The sequence below is a fragment of the Myotis yumanensis genome, unplaced genomic scaffold (assembly GCF_028538775.1).
Source record: "Myotis yumanensis isolate MYYU_CA2020_CCGP unplaced genomic scaffold, mMyoYum1.0.hap1 SCAF_14, whole genome shotgun sequence".
Lineage (NCBI taxonomy): Eukaryota > Metazoa > Chordata > Mammalia > Chiroptera > Vespertilionidae > Myotis > Myotis yumanensis.
The window spans coordinates 34,684,607-34,699,846 of record NW_027223765.1 but is presented as its reverse complement, the minus strand read 5'-3'; the positions used below and the strand labels follow the sequence as shown (position 1 = coordinate 34,699,846).

Here is a 15,240-nt window from a genome sequence, read left to right as displayed (position 1 = left end):
TGTCCTCAGCTCAGCACCTGGCACAGGACTCAGTAAGTGTCCGAGCAGAAGCTCAGGCTGTGGCGGACCGTCCAGGAAGAGCTCGAGGAACGGTTGCTGTGTGAACAAAACGTGCTGACCAGCAGTCAAGGTGGAAGGCAGACTGATAACCATTCTACCACTAACCCGAACCTCACAGCGAAGCTTAGGTCAGTGGCCACCATGTTGGGGAAGCCAGAGCCACTGTGCTCATCCCAGGAAAGCTGTTGGCTTGTTCAGTGGCCACTGGCCAGGAATCCCATAGGAACAAGATGGGAACTCAAGGTTCTCACTCCTAGAAAACCTGCTCCCCAGCCCCACAGACAGCTGACGGGCGGGGGCCTCTGCTGGAGTGGGCAGCAGGCTCACTTTAGGAGAGGGCTGGGGAGACCATGGTGAGCACAGCGGCCGTCACTCCACCCAGGAGTGCACTTTCCACACAGCAACTGCGACTGGGGAACCAACCAGACGACCCTCAGAAGACTCCACAGAAGCCAAGGGCAGGCAGGGCTACCAAGGGCTGGCCCTGCTCTCCAGGAGGCACTGGAGCTTCCTCCCCCAGCCGCCTCGCTCAGAGACGGGCTTTCCCGTGAACCCACACGCCTCCCTGAGGAACCCCCACAGCCGTGGCTGTGGCCAGAGGGCTGCATTCCCCAGAGCCTAGAAATAATTCCTTCTACGCCAAACCATCTCCAGTGTGGCTGTTGCCCTAGAAAGCCGGCCTCTGCTCACACATTTCCCGCCCTGGACCGTGAGCTCTTTCCGCTGGGACGTGCCCTGTACACATCTCTGTATCTTCGGAGCTATGTGGAGTGCCTGAGGCGGGTCAGCCCCTGGTAATGTTAATGAAGGGCAGTGGTAACTTGGCCCCCTGTTCTTATAAGAACAAGTGGGTGTTTATTGGCACATTAATCGTTAAAACACCACTTGGTTACCTCGCTCCTCCAGACTGAAACGGTGAGGGCCACGGTTTGCTTCACTAGCTCCCAGCACACTCCCTGCAGCCTAGCAAGTATCCACCAGTTTCATTAAATGAATGAATGAAACACATGGGACAAGGATGTCGGGCTCCAGGGTGGGAAGCGTAGGCCCCAGCACCACCTCTGCCCACAAGCAGTCACCACTGACGAACCCAGAAACGTACCAGGCAGTGCTGGCTGGGCTGGGCACAGCTGGCCAGGTGAGCCGCTGTCAGAAGCCGGGCCTGGGGCAGGGGGAGGAGAGCCTCGGTGGTGTGCTGGAGGGGCCCATCGGCGAGTGGGAGGCTGGGGCCTGGCCGCCTCCCGCACGCAGCACAGCCTCCGCTCACGTCAGTCCGTCTCAGCAAGCACTGACTGAGGGGGACCTACTAAGTGTCAGACCCCAGAGGCTCAGGGAGAAGGGCCATGGGCTCATGCAGTGATCCCAAATCCCAATGCTACTGCCTCCTTTTATTATGTATTTCCTCAGGGACCCCATTTTTAAGATTTTTTTCCACCAGGCAAACTGTATTAAGCTATAATTTTCCTGAATGAAAAGCATCCCTATCTGCCAATCACAGGTTTCTGACCAGCACAAGCTAATAGCCATTGTGACCACTGACTTCCTAGGGTTCCAGCCCAAAGTGCTTATGATGGGCAAGCATATGGTTGCCATTAGGGCCATCACACTGATCCTAACAGAGACAGATCCACCAGGAAGACAGCTGAAAACACACCTAATCTAGACCAGCCTGGTCTGTGACTTGTCCACGGCAGTTAGTCCGAAGAGGTGAGGCCCAGCAGGTGCAGGGAGGCACTAAAATGTGAGGTGGTGTTTGGTAAAAGGGTCCCTCTGGCTGTCGCTGCTGCGGCTCCCTTGGCCCCAGTGCAGAGCCAAGGCTGAGGGTGGACTTACCCACCATCTCTCCCCACTTTCCCTACGGTGCTCTCCAGCCAGCCCTCAGGCCCCAAGCCCTGAACCCACTGCTGGCCACCAGCCCAAACCCTGCTGCACTGACATACCTGCTGCCGCTCCACCGGGGTCAGCGTGGGCGAGATGCCCGCCGGCCTGCTGGCGTCCATGCTGTTCTTGGTCAGTGCAAGGGGCTGCTCCATGCTGAGGCTGGGGAGGGACGTGTACAGGTGGTTGCCGTGCAGGCTCACGGCGGGGGCCACGGCCCGCTCGATGGGGCTGCGGCTCCGCTCCCGGGGGTCTTTCCGGCAGTCTCCGTTGGCAGTCTTGTTCCTGAGGAAGAGGAATCACTCAGATGGGAATGCCTGCATCTTGTGAATGGCCACGTGCCAAGCAGTTCACACAGATTATTTCATTTACTTCACCTTGCTGTGGGCAAGTATCGTATCATCATCACCCCCATTTTCTGAGGCTCAGGTCAAACAGCTCACCGACCAGGACGCTAACCTGGGTCGGGGTGACTGCAATGCCCCTCGGTGCCCGGAGCCTGCTCAGCAGCCTGTCCACGCAGGCCACGTGCCTACCCGAGCCTTTCTACAAACACTCCACTTTCCCACAGTCTAACGAACTATCCTGGGTGCTCGGAGCTATTTATAAGGATGAAGACCATCATGGTAACTCAGAGGAACCAAACGCCTCTGTGTGCCCGGTCCTGCCCCACAGGCGCTATTAGCTCACTTGACCTGAACAGCACTGAGAGGAAGATGCCATTACTACCCCTTCCCAGACGGCAGAACAAGACGCAGAGCAGCCACGTCGCTGGGACAAGGATGCCGGCCGAGAAGCAGTGGCGTCTGCTCTGGCTCATGGTGTGCGCACCTACAGGCTCATCTGAGAGTGGAGAGCCTGCACGCAGCTAAAACCGGAATCCACCAGCAAGCGCATCACATTCGGAAAGTCCACCGACTGGTGCTCAGAGGCCTCAGCGACATGCTGAGCGCGTGGCAGGTGCTGGGTGGAACGTGGACAGGATGGTAAACGCCCCCTCCCCCGCAATCTGATGGATCTAGTCTAAGGCAACATCATCTGTGGCAGCTGTTAGAAAACGACACAGCCCAGGTAATGAATGGTAAGGCAGGGCCGACGGAGACCACAAACACTGTTCCCGTCTCGGCCCAGGGCCCTCCTTCTCCTGTTTGTTCCAGGGGAGTCTCGGCCCCTTCAACCCACCATGTTCTCCTGCTGGCAGAGCAATCTTTTCTTCATGGTAAATGAGCACGTCTTTTAACCAAGAATGTGGTGGCTAATGACTTCAGTGACTTTAAGATGCAAACTGTTCTCAGCGCTTGAAAGCAGTCATCCTCTTGCCTCAGCAGAGGAGAGGGGAAGAGAGGGGTGTGGGGGACATAGCGATCTGGTTGCCCACTGTACCCAGGATGTGTCCCAGCTGGGAATCAAACCCAAGACCTTCCAGTGCACGGGACTACGCTCCAACCAACGGAGCCACACCATGTGGTCAGGCACAGACAACCGACTTTATAGCACGGACGCCTGGGCTCGCACACTAAGAACCCAAAGAAGGAAGCAGCACAGCCCACTGCCGCCTCAACTGGCCGAATGTGATCAAATGATGTAGTATTTTATACACACACACGGGGAGGAAGGAGGGAGAGAGACAGGCATGCTGTTTTTCTTTGTTTATTTTATTGATTTTTTTAGTGAGATAGGAAGGGAGAGGGATAGAAGAGAAAGAAACATCGACAAGAGAGAAACATTGATCAGCTGTGTTTTGCACGAGCCTGCAACCCAGGCAAGTGCCCTGACCAGGAATCGAACCTTGATCTCTCAGTTCCTGGGTCAATGCTCAACCATTGAGCCACACCGGCCGGGCCAGGCATGCTGTTTTAAACTTCAGAGTCACATGTATCCTTTATCCAGTTTTCCCAATGGTGACATCTGGTAAACTACTGTACGATACCACAACCACGCTACTGACACTGAGACAATCCGCCAAACCTTACTCAGATTTCCTGTTTTATTTGTACTCATTTCAGTGCTCTCTTTTTATAAGCAGATCCAACCAAACATATCAAGCCCTTAGTTGCATGTCGGAGGCCTCCGAGGCCTGTCCCACTCTGGTCCTGACCACGTCCCCATCCTCACCTGGGCTTCATGCCCACAAGCTCATGCTCAGTGGTTACAACAGTCTGCTTGCCATGCCTCTGAGTGTATACATTTGCCCCCTCCCCCGACACACACACACACACACACACACACACACACACGCGCGCGCATGTGCACACACAGCCACATGTGTCTAGAGCCTTCGTGCTATGCCCTGGATTCCAAAATGCCCCATGCAAACCTTTAATAGAGCCCCCAGCACACCATCAATGATTTCTTCACCCTGCACACACTTCTTAAATTATATGATTGTCTAAGCACGAGGCTGTATACCTAAAACTAGTATAAAAGAGTGTTAAATGTCAACTGTAGTTGAAACTAAAATTGAAAAGTTTCCTTCTAAGTTTGGATAAAATAAAATTGTATGTTTCGCAAGATAAGTAAATTGCTTCCCTGACACAATCTTCTCTCCCGTCCCCGAGCCCAAAAACGTAGTTTCTGAAGGCCTCTTAATGAATGAGGCAAACTCAGGGGACAGGTTAATGGGCTTCTCAGTCAGAATCATCCTGTCTGATTCAGACTCCAGTATATGCACCAGCAGTAACTGAGCTCCTGTTCTGTGACAGTTACAGAAAGCAAGACGGCACTACCGCCTGGGGGTACAGGTGAGGGGGTGCATGCCCGGGAGGCGGGCAGGAGGCTGGAGAGTCACTGGATGAAGAGGCCCAGGCTCAGTAACCACGTCCACGGGAAAGGGATGCCCGAAGGCAGCAGTGAGGTGTCGCAGGGCACACAGCCGACGGGGCAGTGCCACACCCACAGCTGCCACCTGTGCTCTGCGCCCACACCGCTCGGGGGGGCGGGAGAAGGGACGTTGGGGGGACAAAAACCAGAAACACGGTCAACCAAAAGCATGACGCAGTGGGGCATCACGGAGCAGACGACGCTGCGAAACACAGAAAGAAGCCGCCTGAAGAACTCGCTGGTTAATTTTAGTGAAATTATACATTACTCACATTTCCAGCTCATTTTCCTAGTTCCTGGAGCTTAAAGACAGACATTGTTTTCCATGCCCCCCCCCCCCCCCATCCCCCCGAGTGAATCATACCCGGGCTCCGCTGCTCCCAGAGCATCATGTGCTCCCACGGCCAACAGACCCAAACCACACGCTTCCTGCCTGGGGGACCGAGTGGCCTCCGGGAAAACACGGCTGCGGCCCCGTTAGGGCCTGAAGGGCTCACGGGTGGCTGGACACCCAGCACCACGGTGTCACTGCGGCTCCAGGGCACCCTGGCCCCTTCCTGGGACCTCACACCCATCTGGGAGGCCATCTCCACTGCCAACAGTTTTAGGAGAGAAAATGGGAAGGGAGGGGGGCCAAGTAAAAAGGTGGGAAGAAAGAAAACCCCATTGCCCTTCCCTCCATGACAGAGTGCTCCAGGGAACGCAGCCACTGGCTACCGCTCGGAGCTGAGGAAGCAGACGTGTCTACAGTGTCCGGGGGAAAGTCAGCCAGGGCCCACGCGTGAAGCTGAAAGGCTCCACCACATTGAAGTTTGCTGCACCCGCTGGACCCTCATGAGGATGAGATTCCCGCCCTTACACTCCGGAGCTCTGGGTCTAAAGCAAACCCACGGGAAGGTATTACAGCGTCAACATGCTTGGGCCTTAGTGGAATCCATTAACTATGGACGGCTATTAGCCAAACCAACGTGAGTCTGAATTTGTCCGACAGGGGAGGGTATGCACAGGAGAGGTTTTACTTAGTGCTTTCAAGGAAATATTCTGGGATCCCGTGGGTCCCGTGCAGCAGGCACCTGGCAGTCTCAGGACGAAGCAGGGGCCAGTCCAGCCCCACACCAGCCCCCGGATGCGCAGAACACCCATGAGATGACAGTGGTCCTGCCCGACCCCAGACCACGCCTGGCAGCGGTGAACGAAGGTCTGGGAGCAGGGGCCCTGGGTGGTCACAGCCATGACAGTCCTCCCTCTAACCCACCCAGGCCCCCTTCCTCCCCCCACGGCATTCCCTGCACAGCATCTGCCTGTTGGGAACCTCAGGAGAGTCACAAACCTTCAGTCCAACACTGATAATATCAAAGTTCTTAAAGCACCTTTAATTTTTAGGAAGCCCCTAAATTATACTTAATGCCACTGAAGTGTGGCTGAAAATGGCTAACATGTCATAGTTTACCACAATTTAAAATAGTAACAATTTTTAAAATCTCTATGTATGAAAGGCTAATATGCAAAGTGTCCCTTAGGAGTTTTACCCGGAGACCCAGAGTTCGATCGCTCGCTATGACATGCACTGACCACCAGGGGGCGGCGAGGAACGAAGGAAGGCCCCGGCCTGCAGCTGGAAGGGCCCGATCGGCCCTGATCGCCGGCCAGGCCTAGGGACCCTACCCGTGCACGAGTGCACCGGGCCTCTAGTCAAAAATAAAAAGCATCCCCATGGCCACTACGTATAGAGTCCTCAGGTTCATGATGTGCATCAGGTGGGTGCCCTGCCCAGGTTTACAGAAAAGAGGACCAAGGTGCAGAAAATGAACACTTAGCCTCAGATCCAGATGGAGGCAGGATGTCACCGGCCATTCAGCCGTTCTCACCTCTGGGCCTACGACAGCTCTGTATCACCCCCAAGCTTCCAGGAGGCCTTCCTGACCCCCCAGACTGCAGGGATAGTTAACGGTGAGAACCCTGGACATGTCTGTGAAGGCACCAGCCCCCAAGGCACACCCCCAGTGAGCTGTGTCGCCTTACTGTCTTCATCAGCCAGCTCCGTGGAGCTATCCCCAGGGGCAGTCCAGCCACCTCAGCTGGACCAGGTACCCTGGAGGCCCAGGTCTGCAAGCTCTGTCCCTCCCCAGTGCCGGGCACAAAAGTGAGCACACAGCAGGGGTGTTCACAACTATTCCTTGAATGCGTGAATTACTGAAGTACAGGTACTATGCTGGGCCCAGTTAACAGCCTCTGTGGTGAATGAAAAGGGAATTGAGGACATTTCAGAGGAAATTCCCAGCTGGAAAGACTTCTTTTTCTGAAAAAGCAGTGTTCAGGGAACAGTTAAGCATTGGGCATCAGTGGTAGCGAGCTGTTTCCTCCCTTAACTACCTTCTCCAGCTTTTGTTTTCCTCCGCCCACTTCTCGATGTCCCCCAGCTTGTCCAACCTTCACACTCATGGGATGCACACATCACCCCTTCCTTCTCCTTGTGAGCAGGACACTTCACTGCTGCTTGGCCAACCCAGAAGGTGCTTGGTTTGTCTCCAAGGCACCCTGGCCCAGTCTCATCCCTGCTCAGTACCCACTCTGGACGGGACATGGCGGGGGGGGAGGGGGGGGCAGCCCTGAGTACCGATGCCGACTGCATGTGGAGGTGCTGGGAAATGGCAGGCTGCGTGTCACGGGCAGGAGGCAGTTGGAAGCACTTGAATCCATGTGTCCCAAAGACACGGATCCACCCAGGGCCAGCAGTGAAAAGGGGGAAGAGACTGCCTTTCCTTAAGGGCAGAGAAAGACGGTGTTGGGTAAGACAACTATCATGGCTTAATCTCAAATAATCCAGAAAACAGTCACACCTCACACCCTGCCACCATCAAAGGCTCAGGGGAATCCAACCTGAGTGTGCAGGACACGGCCACTGGCAAACACTGTTGCCACAGCTATCCCCCCACATCAGATGCCCCCCATTAACGCCCAGCAAAGGCAGCACCCCCTTCCTGCTAACTCAGATTTCAAAAAAATCAGCCACACGGAACGAAGCAACACCTCATTTGCTCAAACACGTGACATGACCTGCAGTCCCGGTGAGAAAAGCATATACCATTGCAATATTGCCCTCAGAAAGCAGTGTCCAAAAGAAGAATGCAAAACACGTATCTTCACCCCATTTTACAGATGAGTAAACTGAGGTTCCGACAGGTTGAGTAACTTATCTGAAGTAAAAGGATTCTAATTTATGTGACTGATTCCAAAGCCTTTCTTTCGCACCTTCCCCTCTCAAGAGAGAAGTTGAGAAAACTACAAAGACCTATGTACCTACCACCCAGAGCTGAGAAGTGAAACTATCCTGTCTGCTTCAGACCTTCTCTTTCCTCCCAAAGGAAAGACCGGCAGTGATCAAAGCAGAACAGGATGGAGACAGCCGCTGCCCCTTCTCCCTCCCCTCACCCCCAGGTGCACCTGCTGTCCAGTATTTGGGGATATTCTTCCTCTATGTAAATATATCTATAAATAACACGTAGCACATTTTAAACCCACGGTATCACACTGTATGTATTGCTTCACAACCATGCTTTCCCCCGCTCACCTGGTGTTGGGGCCCTGCCCATGATCTGACTAGAGATCTAGTTTGTCCATCTTACTTTGCTGCTTACAGTATTCCTTCATATGAGCACCCCACAATTTATTTACACCCCCTGCCCCCCCCCCCCCCCCAGTGAGCTATGTGGACAGTCTCTGGGTCCTCCTTACTGTACATAGCTCCATGTTTATATCCCTGTGCCTGCTGCAAGGTTTCTGAATGTCTCTTGGGTCGTTACCCAGAAGTTACCAGCGTGGCTGAGGATCTGTTCATACATGTGTCCGCCATTCTACTTTCTTCTCTGAATTACCTTTAACTTGTTATGGGTTGAACTATGTCCCCCCAAAGATGTTGAAGTCCTAACTTCCTGCCTGCAAATGGGATCTTATTGGTAAACAGAGTCACTGCAGATAATCAGGTGAAGATGAGGTCATTCGGGTAGACCCTCCTCCAATAGGATCGGTGTCAAGAGCAGACGTTTGGACAGAGTGACAGGCATGTGCAGAGGAAAGAGGATGTGAGGACACAGGGAGGATGCTATCGTTAAGCCAAGGAAGGCCTGAGGCCACCAGAAGGCGAGGCCAGAGCAGAGCCTTCCCTCAGCCCCCGGAGGGAACCAACCTGCTGACACCCTGATCCAGGGCCCAGCCCCCGAGCTGAGAGACAGCACCTTCCTGTTTAAACCACTCACACTGTGGTGCCTTGTCAGGGGAGCCCTAGAAAACTAAACAATTTCCACGGCCTTTTTTTTTTAAACCCCATTGCTGTATACACTGTTGGATATTGTCCACACCCATGTTTTTTCTACCGTATTCGTATTAATCCTGCCCCCCCCCCCCCCCCCCGAAAACTGTTTCAAGTTTCTTCTGGACATTTTTCAACAAGGTCCCTAAGACCCACTGGCCCTCAGGGGTGCAAGCCACAGTTACGCACCCAGAGAAGAGAACAGGAGTCGAGACCAGTGTGTGAGGCCTGGCCTGCCAATCAGACGCTGGAGGGCCAGCTGCCCTCCCCACCCAACTTCTCCTGCAAGTGCAATGCAGAAGCCAGGAAAAGGCATCCCACCGCTCCCTACACACAAGAAGGAACATTTTGGATGCATGAGTGAATGAATGAATGAATGAATGGGCAGATTTTTTATCATTATTCCTGCACCCGTGGGCCCGTTGATAACAAATACCCCTAGACCACAGCCCAACTGTGAGTACTGACCACCGCATTCATTCAGTGCTTGGGCCAAACCTCGGAAGTGCCCGCCACCATTCCCGTGGTGCATGGAGGGAAGGGGACCCAGACACTCAGCCCACAGTCACGTGGCTGGTAGGTGATGGGGTTGGGGCCTCAAATCATGCCAGCCCTTCCTCTTCTGCAGAAATTGCCTGCAATGGTTTCAGAAGCAGCACATTTCTGTGGGGCTGGAGGGCGAATCGACAAGACAGGACAGTAAGAGGAATCGCATGGGTTATGTGGCCTCTTCTCTGTAACGGAGTCAGGGTTTCCAAGGAACGCGCTCTCCAGAGTGAGTGGCCCTGACGTAGCATAGTCCACGCAGCCTCCAGCCTTGAGAAACCTCACCTCCCGCGTCCGTCCTGCAGTTCGGCCCTAACCAGCGTGCTGTGTGATGTGCTCCCACCACTCCTGTCGTCCTTCCCGAGACTGGAAGGAGCTCCAGGGGGAGGGGTCTCCGCTTTCCTCCAGCACGATCACCGCGCGGATGTGCTCGAGGAACCCGGGCGCCCAGGAGCCCCGGCCCGCCATCGGGAGCCACAGGTGGGCACTCAGGCAAAGCTCTAGGTACCCAAACGTGAGCCTGGGAGATAGGGCGCTGCGACACGATTTTAGTTAGCAACTCGCCTGAAACAACGTATCCTTTCCCGTCTCGGAGCCTCGGGGTCCTTACCGCCTGCACCATTTGCCTTGTGAAGCGGTGGCCGCCGGAACAGGCCTCCGCGGGCGGCTCCTTTCTGTGCCCGGTTTCCTCCCTTGGTTACCGAGGGTCATTCCTGGAGTAACGGCCTGCCATCTGCTGGGATCCCTTACCTCCCCTTCCCCTCACCGTGGGCCTAAAAGCCAGGCAACCGGGTCTGCTGGGAGGACGTGTAAAGGGAGAGTCCCCAGGGCCGCGTGAGCGCAGTGCCCGCATCTCCGGCTTCCAGACATGGTATTTCCTCGGAGAGCAGGGCTTCCCGCCGGCCGCCTACCCAGGAGCAAGACCCGCCCGCAGTGTCAGCCTCGGAGCAGAGCAGAGCTCCTACACGCTGCGGGGAGACTCACATTTCTGCATTGCTCAACTCTAAGTAAAAAAAAAAAATTTGTTTAACCAGTTTTCTTTGACTACAACTGTCTGCACATGTTTTCCATCACTAGCTGAGACAAGAGGAAAAAGTAAAGTCTGAGAAACGAGGTCAACCCTGAGAACAGGATTGGAAAAGCATCTCGTCTGCCCCACGTTAGCACCTGCGACCAGGAAGGCAGTGGGCTCCCCCGTGGGCCGGGCCGGGACTTCTTACAAACGGGCAGGCACCCCCGTGTGCACCACACTCCGCACGCCCACATGCGTGCACTCAGAGTCTGCACATGAATGAAGATGTTGCTGAGACTCATCAAATACAAGTTAATTTAAAATTCCTACTGCTACCAAATGTGTGGCCATTTTTGTCACTATGTATCCTCTCAATAAGTGATGTAACAAATACAACCACCATCATACTTTGGGCATTAAGGAGAGTCGCTGCACCAGAGGAGGGATGGAAACATGACATCTTCCTTCTGTAACTCAGCTACAATGTCTGAGGTGGGCAGGGACCTTCTCTGCACAACAGACATACCAACATGGCGACACTCCGCTTGGCTATCCCTTAAGGACCACTTGATACACCTGGGATGAGGAAGGACGGAAGCGAGGGATTTGCCCAATGAGACCGCCCGCCGTCCGGAGCCAGCTTTTAAATGCACAGTGTCTGCACCAGCTTTACTGGGGTGACCAGAAGCTCAGTTCTTCCTGCTGCCCCCCATTCCCCCCGCCCCCCCACACACACACGCCCTCATTCTAATTCTAAGATCCACTGGTGAAGGCTTCCTTGTGCTAGCAAAGTGTGGAACCCGCTGCTCAGGAAGCACACGATGGAACTCACTCCCTTCCTCAATCATCCACCAACCAGCCAGGAAAGAATGGGCGTTACTTTCCAGACAGGCCTGGCGTGAAGCAAACCAGGGAAGGGGATGCTCCGCACAGCGCACTGCCCAGACGTCTCCATAGTCAGGGTCCGCCATGGTGCCTGGCACACAGGAACCACTTTATGTCTGAACCAACCCAAAGCAAACCAGTTCTGGGGGAAAACCAGCACCAACTGGTCTGAACAAGACAGAGGCACTCACGAAGCTCGCGGGCAGCACCTGGCCGAGGGGTGGCCGAGGGGTGGCCGAGGAACCACCCAGCCAGGCAACCCCCAGCCGTCATTTCCGCTGCATTCTTCTGGTTTGCTGCCGAGCCAACTTTCATAATTCCATTCCAGTGCTTTTGATGGCTCACTCTTAGCTTTTACTCCACATTTCGCAGCAAATTGCTGGAAAACATTGTAAAACCGTCAAGGTTGGGTGCTTTGTCCTCCTCACAGGAAGAGAGTTTCCTGGTGAAATGGCGGTGAATAAAGGGGAGGGACGCGGGATCGCAGGGCCCCTCGGATGCTACACACACAGCACTTACTTCCTCCCTAAGCAATTCACTCAACTATTGAACCTTCAATAAAAGTTCTTCCTCATAATGAATGAAACCCGCTTTCCTGTAGGATTCTTAGTTCAAAGTGCAGTCCTTTGGGAAAATCTCAATGAAATCCATTTCTTCTTCCAACTACTAGCCAACTGCTTCTATGTCAGCTCTGCCATGCCCAGAATTCTCTTCACCAAACGAGAATCCCTCCAAATAACCCCAATGCCAGACCCCCACCCCGTCCTGTCACCCACCTCCTCATGGTCTCCAAATTAATATTCATCTCCAGATGCAACGTAAAGAACAGTGCACACAAGAAAAGATCACTCCCTTCCATTTATGGTAGCTTATTTCTGAACCAAAAACCAGGGCATAGGTCTAACAAGCAAGCACTAAAATAATCGAAATACAACATTCAAAATCAGGATTATTCCAGGACCTGCAGTCAACTGTGACCCCGCCGTCCACAGTGACTTCTGCAGCCTGTCACACAGTAGGTGTGGCCACCTGCGATCCCCCTGCTCAGCTTTTTTCTTTTAATTCCCCTATATCTGTGACCCCCGTACTGGCTGGAGATATAGATGAGTTACTGCATATATCTGCATCACACATGCTTGCATATCGGAGACAAACTATCAAATTTCCTTCCTGTGCTATTTACTGTGTTGCAATTCCCTCCTCCCTCACTTCTCCCCTCCACCCCCACTCCCTGCAGGCACCAGACACAATCCCATTTCTATACCTGAGGGCAAGCAGGGACCCACCCCCACCATGGGGGTGATAACCAAATTGTTTTGTGGACTTGTTGATATTAGAGGATAACCTCTAACTCAGTACATTTATTCAATACTAAACAAAAATTAGAAAGCCAGTTTTCCTTTTAAAACTGCCCACCTACCCTGACTAGCATCAGAAACTTGGCAGGCAAAATTAAATTACTGAGTTAAGTGATAATTATACTATAAATGTTGGTGAGTATAGTATTGAGTATATAAAATGGTTAAATGGCCATCTAATAAAAGATATCGAGGCATCTGCCAAATATTTTTTAAAATAGTTATCATTTAATATTAAATTAACTTCTGTAATTATTAATTATAAAATTGTTATTAAAGGGCCTTCCATCCGGGAGGAAATCATATAGTGCACTACTTTCCTCTGAGCTGAACCCCATCTTTCCAAACACTAGTGCAGCGGTTCTCAACCTGCGGGTCGAGACCCCTTTGGCTGTCGAACGATCCTTTCACAGGGGTCGCCTAAGACCATCCTGCATATCAGATATTTACATTACGATTCATAACAGTAGCAACATTACAGTTATGCAGTAGCAACGAAAATAATTTTATGGTTGGGGGTCACAACATGAGGAACTGTATTTAAAGAGCCAGAGGTTGAGAACCACTGCCCTAGTGGAAAAGTTGGCTAAGGCATTTTTTTCTTTACTTAGATTACATAATAGGCGCTGATTTGAATTAGACTATTTCAAGGACCCCCAGGTGGTCAAAAAAGCTCCTAACATATCGACAACTGACACAAATTACTAATCAATTTCTATTCCTAAAGCAAAGTTCCAAGGGACCTAAAAAAACCAATAATGCTGATGGCCTACTTCATTTTTCTCTGAGTTATAAAATCCATTTCTTTACAATTATTCTCATTTTCAAATTCTTCATAGGACTCAGAACTGGCTTTCCCTAAGCTGTCTGCTTAGCTTCATTGTAATATCTCTAACATTGAAGTGGCCCCTGACTATTAAAATCATGTTTAATCCAAAACTTGGAACCCTGAAAATGAGGGAGAAAAGGAACCCGGGGATTCCACTCAACACTGAAATGGCATTTCCCTGCCCCCACCCCCAAACTCTTGAGTTGGGCAATTCTAATACTGCCTTTAGAAAATCCAGAACAACCATCCCCCAGCACTCCCAATGACACACACTTTCCTTTTCATGAGCAAGGACTTCCAAAACCAAATGGTGACGGTGAGTCCTAACTACCCTTTATTTTTTATTTTTTTTTTAAAATATATTTTACTGATTTTTTACAGAGAGGAAGGGAGAGAGATAGAGAGTTAGAAACATCGATGAGAGAGAAACATCGATCAGCTGCCTCCTGCACACCCGCTACTGGGGATGTGCCCGCAACCCAGGTACATGCCCTTGACCGGAATCGAACCTGGGACCTTTCAGTCCACAGGCCGACGCTCTATCCACTGAGCCAAACCGGTTTCGGCCCTAACTACCCTTTAAATTAAAATTACCGCCCCCCAAGAGTCATCACCCTGTGACTGCATTATTAGGCACCAAATATCACATCCTGGGAGAGAGGAACTTCTGTCCTCCAAGCTGCTCACTTCCTCCCAGCTTGAGGATGGACCACAAAGGCTAAACACTGCTTTCCATTCTTTTGGGTAATAGACTCATTATTATTTGTCAGCTGAACTAAATAAAGTTAATCATTAGTCCTAAGAAGGTATTTTAATTTGCAGTGGTACGATAAACATAAAATTCATCATTTTAGTCATTTTTAAGTGTACAGTTCGGCAGCATTAAGTACATTCACACTGTTGTGCAACCTTCTAACTCCTGTCTCCCCTCCCCTAGCCCCTGGCAAACGCCATTCTACTTTGTCTTTCTATGCATTTGACCCCTCACAAAGTGCAATCATACACGATTTGTCCTTCACTTATCACCACACCCTGGCGGTGTATCCACGCTACAGCTCGGGCAGGAGCGTTGTTCCTTCTTAGAGGCTGAGGAACAGTGCACTGTGTGTGCCAACCACATGGTGTGTATCTGGATGTAGTGATGGGCACCTGGGCTGCTTCCACCCTCTGGCTTCTGTGAATGCTGCTGCTATGAACGGGGGTGTACAAGTATCTCTTTGAGACTCTGCTGTCCGTTCTTTTGGGTATCTATTCCCATAACCAGACGTGCTGGCTCATACGGTAATCCTATGCTTACTTTTTAGTCCTTAGATGTGTTGAAACATCAGTGGCGGTAAAGCAGGTTGGAGCAGGGTGCCGTTTGCAAGATGTTTGTCCCTCTCTACTAGCGAGAAATAAGAGGTTTCCGAAAGGTTGGGTCTGACCCACAACAACAACAAAATGCAAGTCTTTGTAAACACAGCCCAAGTGGCTCATGAGAGAAATGCTCGTGAACAATGTAAACATTTGACATAAAAGTTAAATAAACAAAACGCATCCATGG

At 52.1% G+C, this 15,240-nt stretch overlaps 1 protein-coding gene across 5 annotated transcripts in view; it reads right to left on the bottom strand.

Moving 5' to 3' along the window:
* Window positions 1–15,240, bottom strand: part of VGLL4 (vestigial like family member 4) — a 138,606-nt gene that overhangs the window by 6,258 nt on the left and 117,108 nt on the right. For all 5 annotated transcript variants that reach the window (XM_070433623.1, XM_070433626.1, XM_070433625.1 and 2 more), the window contains one exon: window positions 2,001–2,223. In XM_070433623.1, coding sequence (XP_070289724.1) covers window positions 2,001–2,223 — 223 coding nt within the window. The remainder of the gene's footprint in view (window positions 1–2,000; window positions 2,224–15,240) is intronic.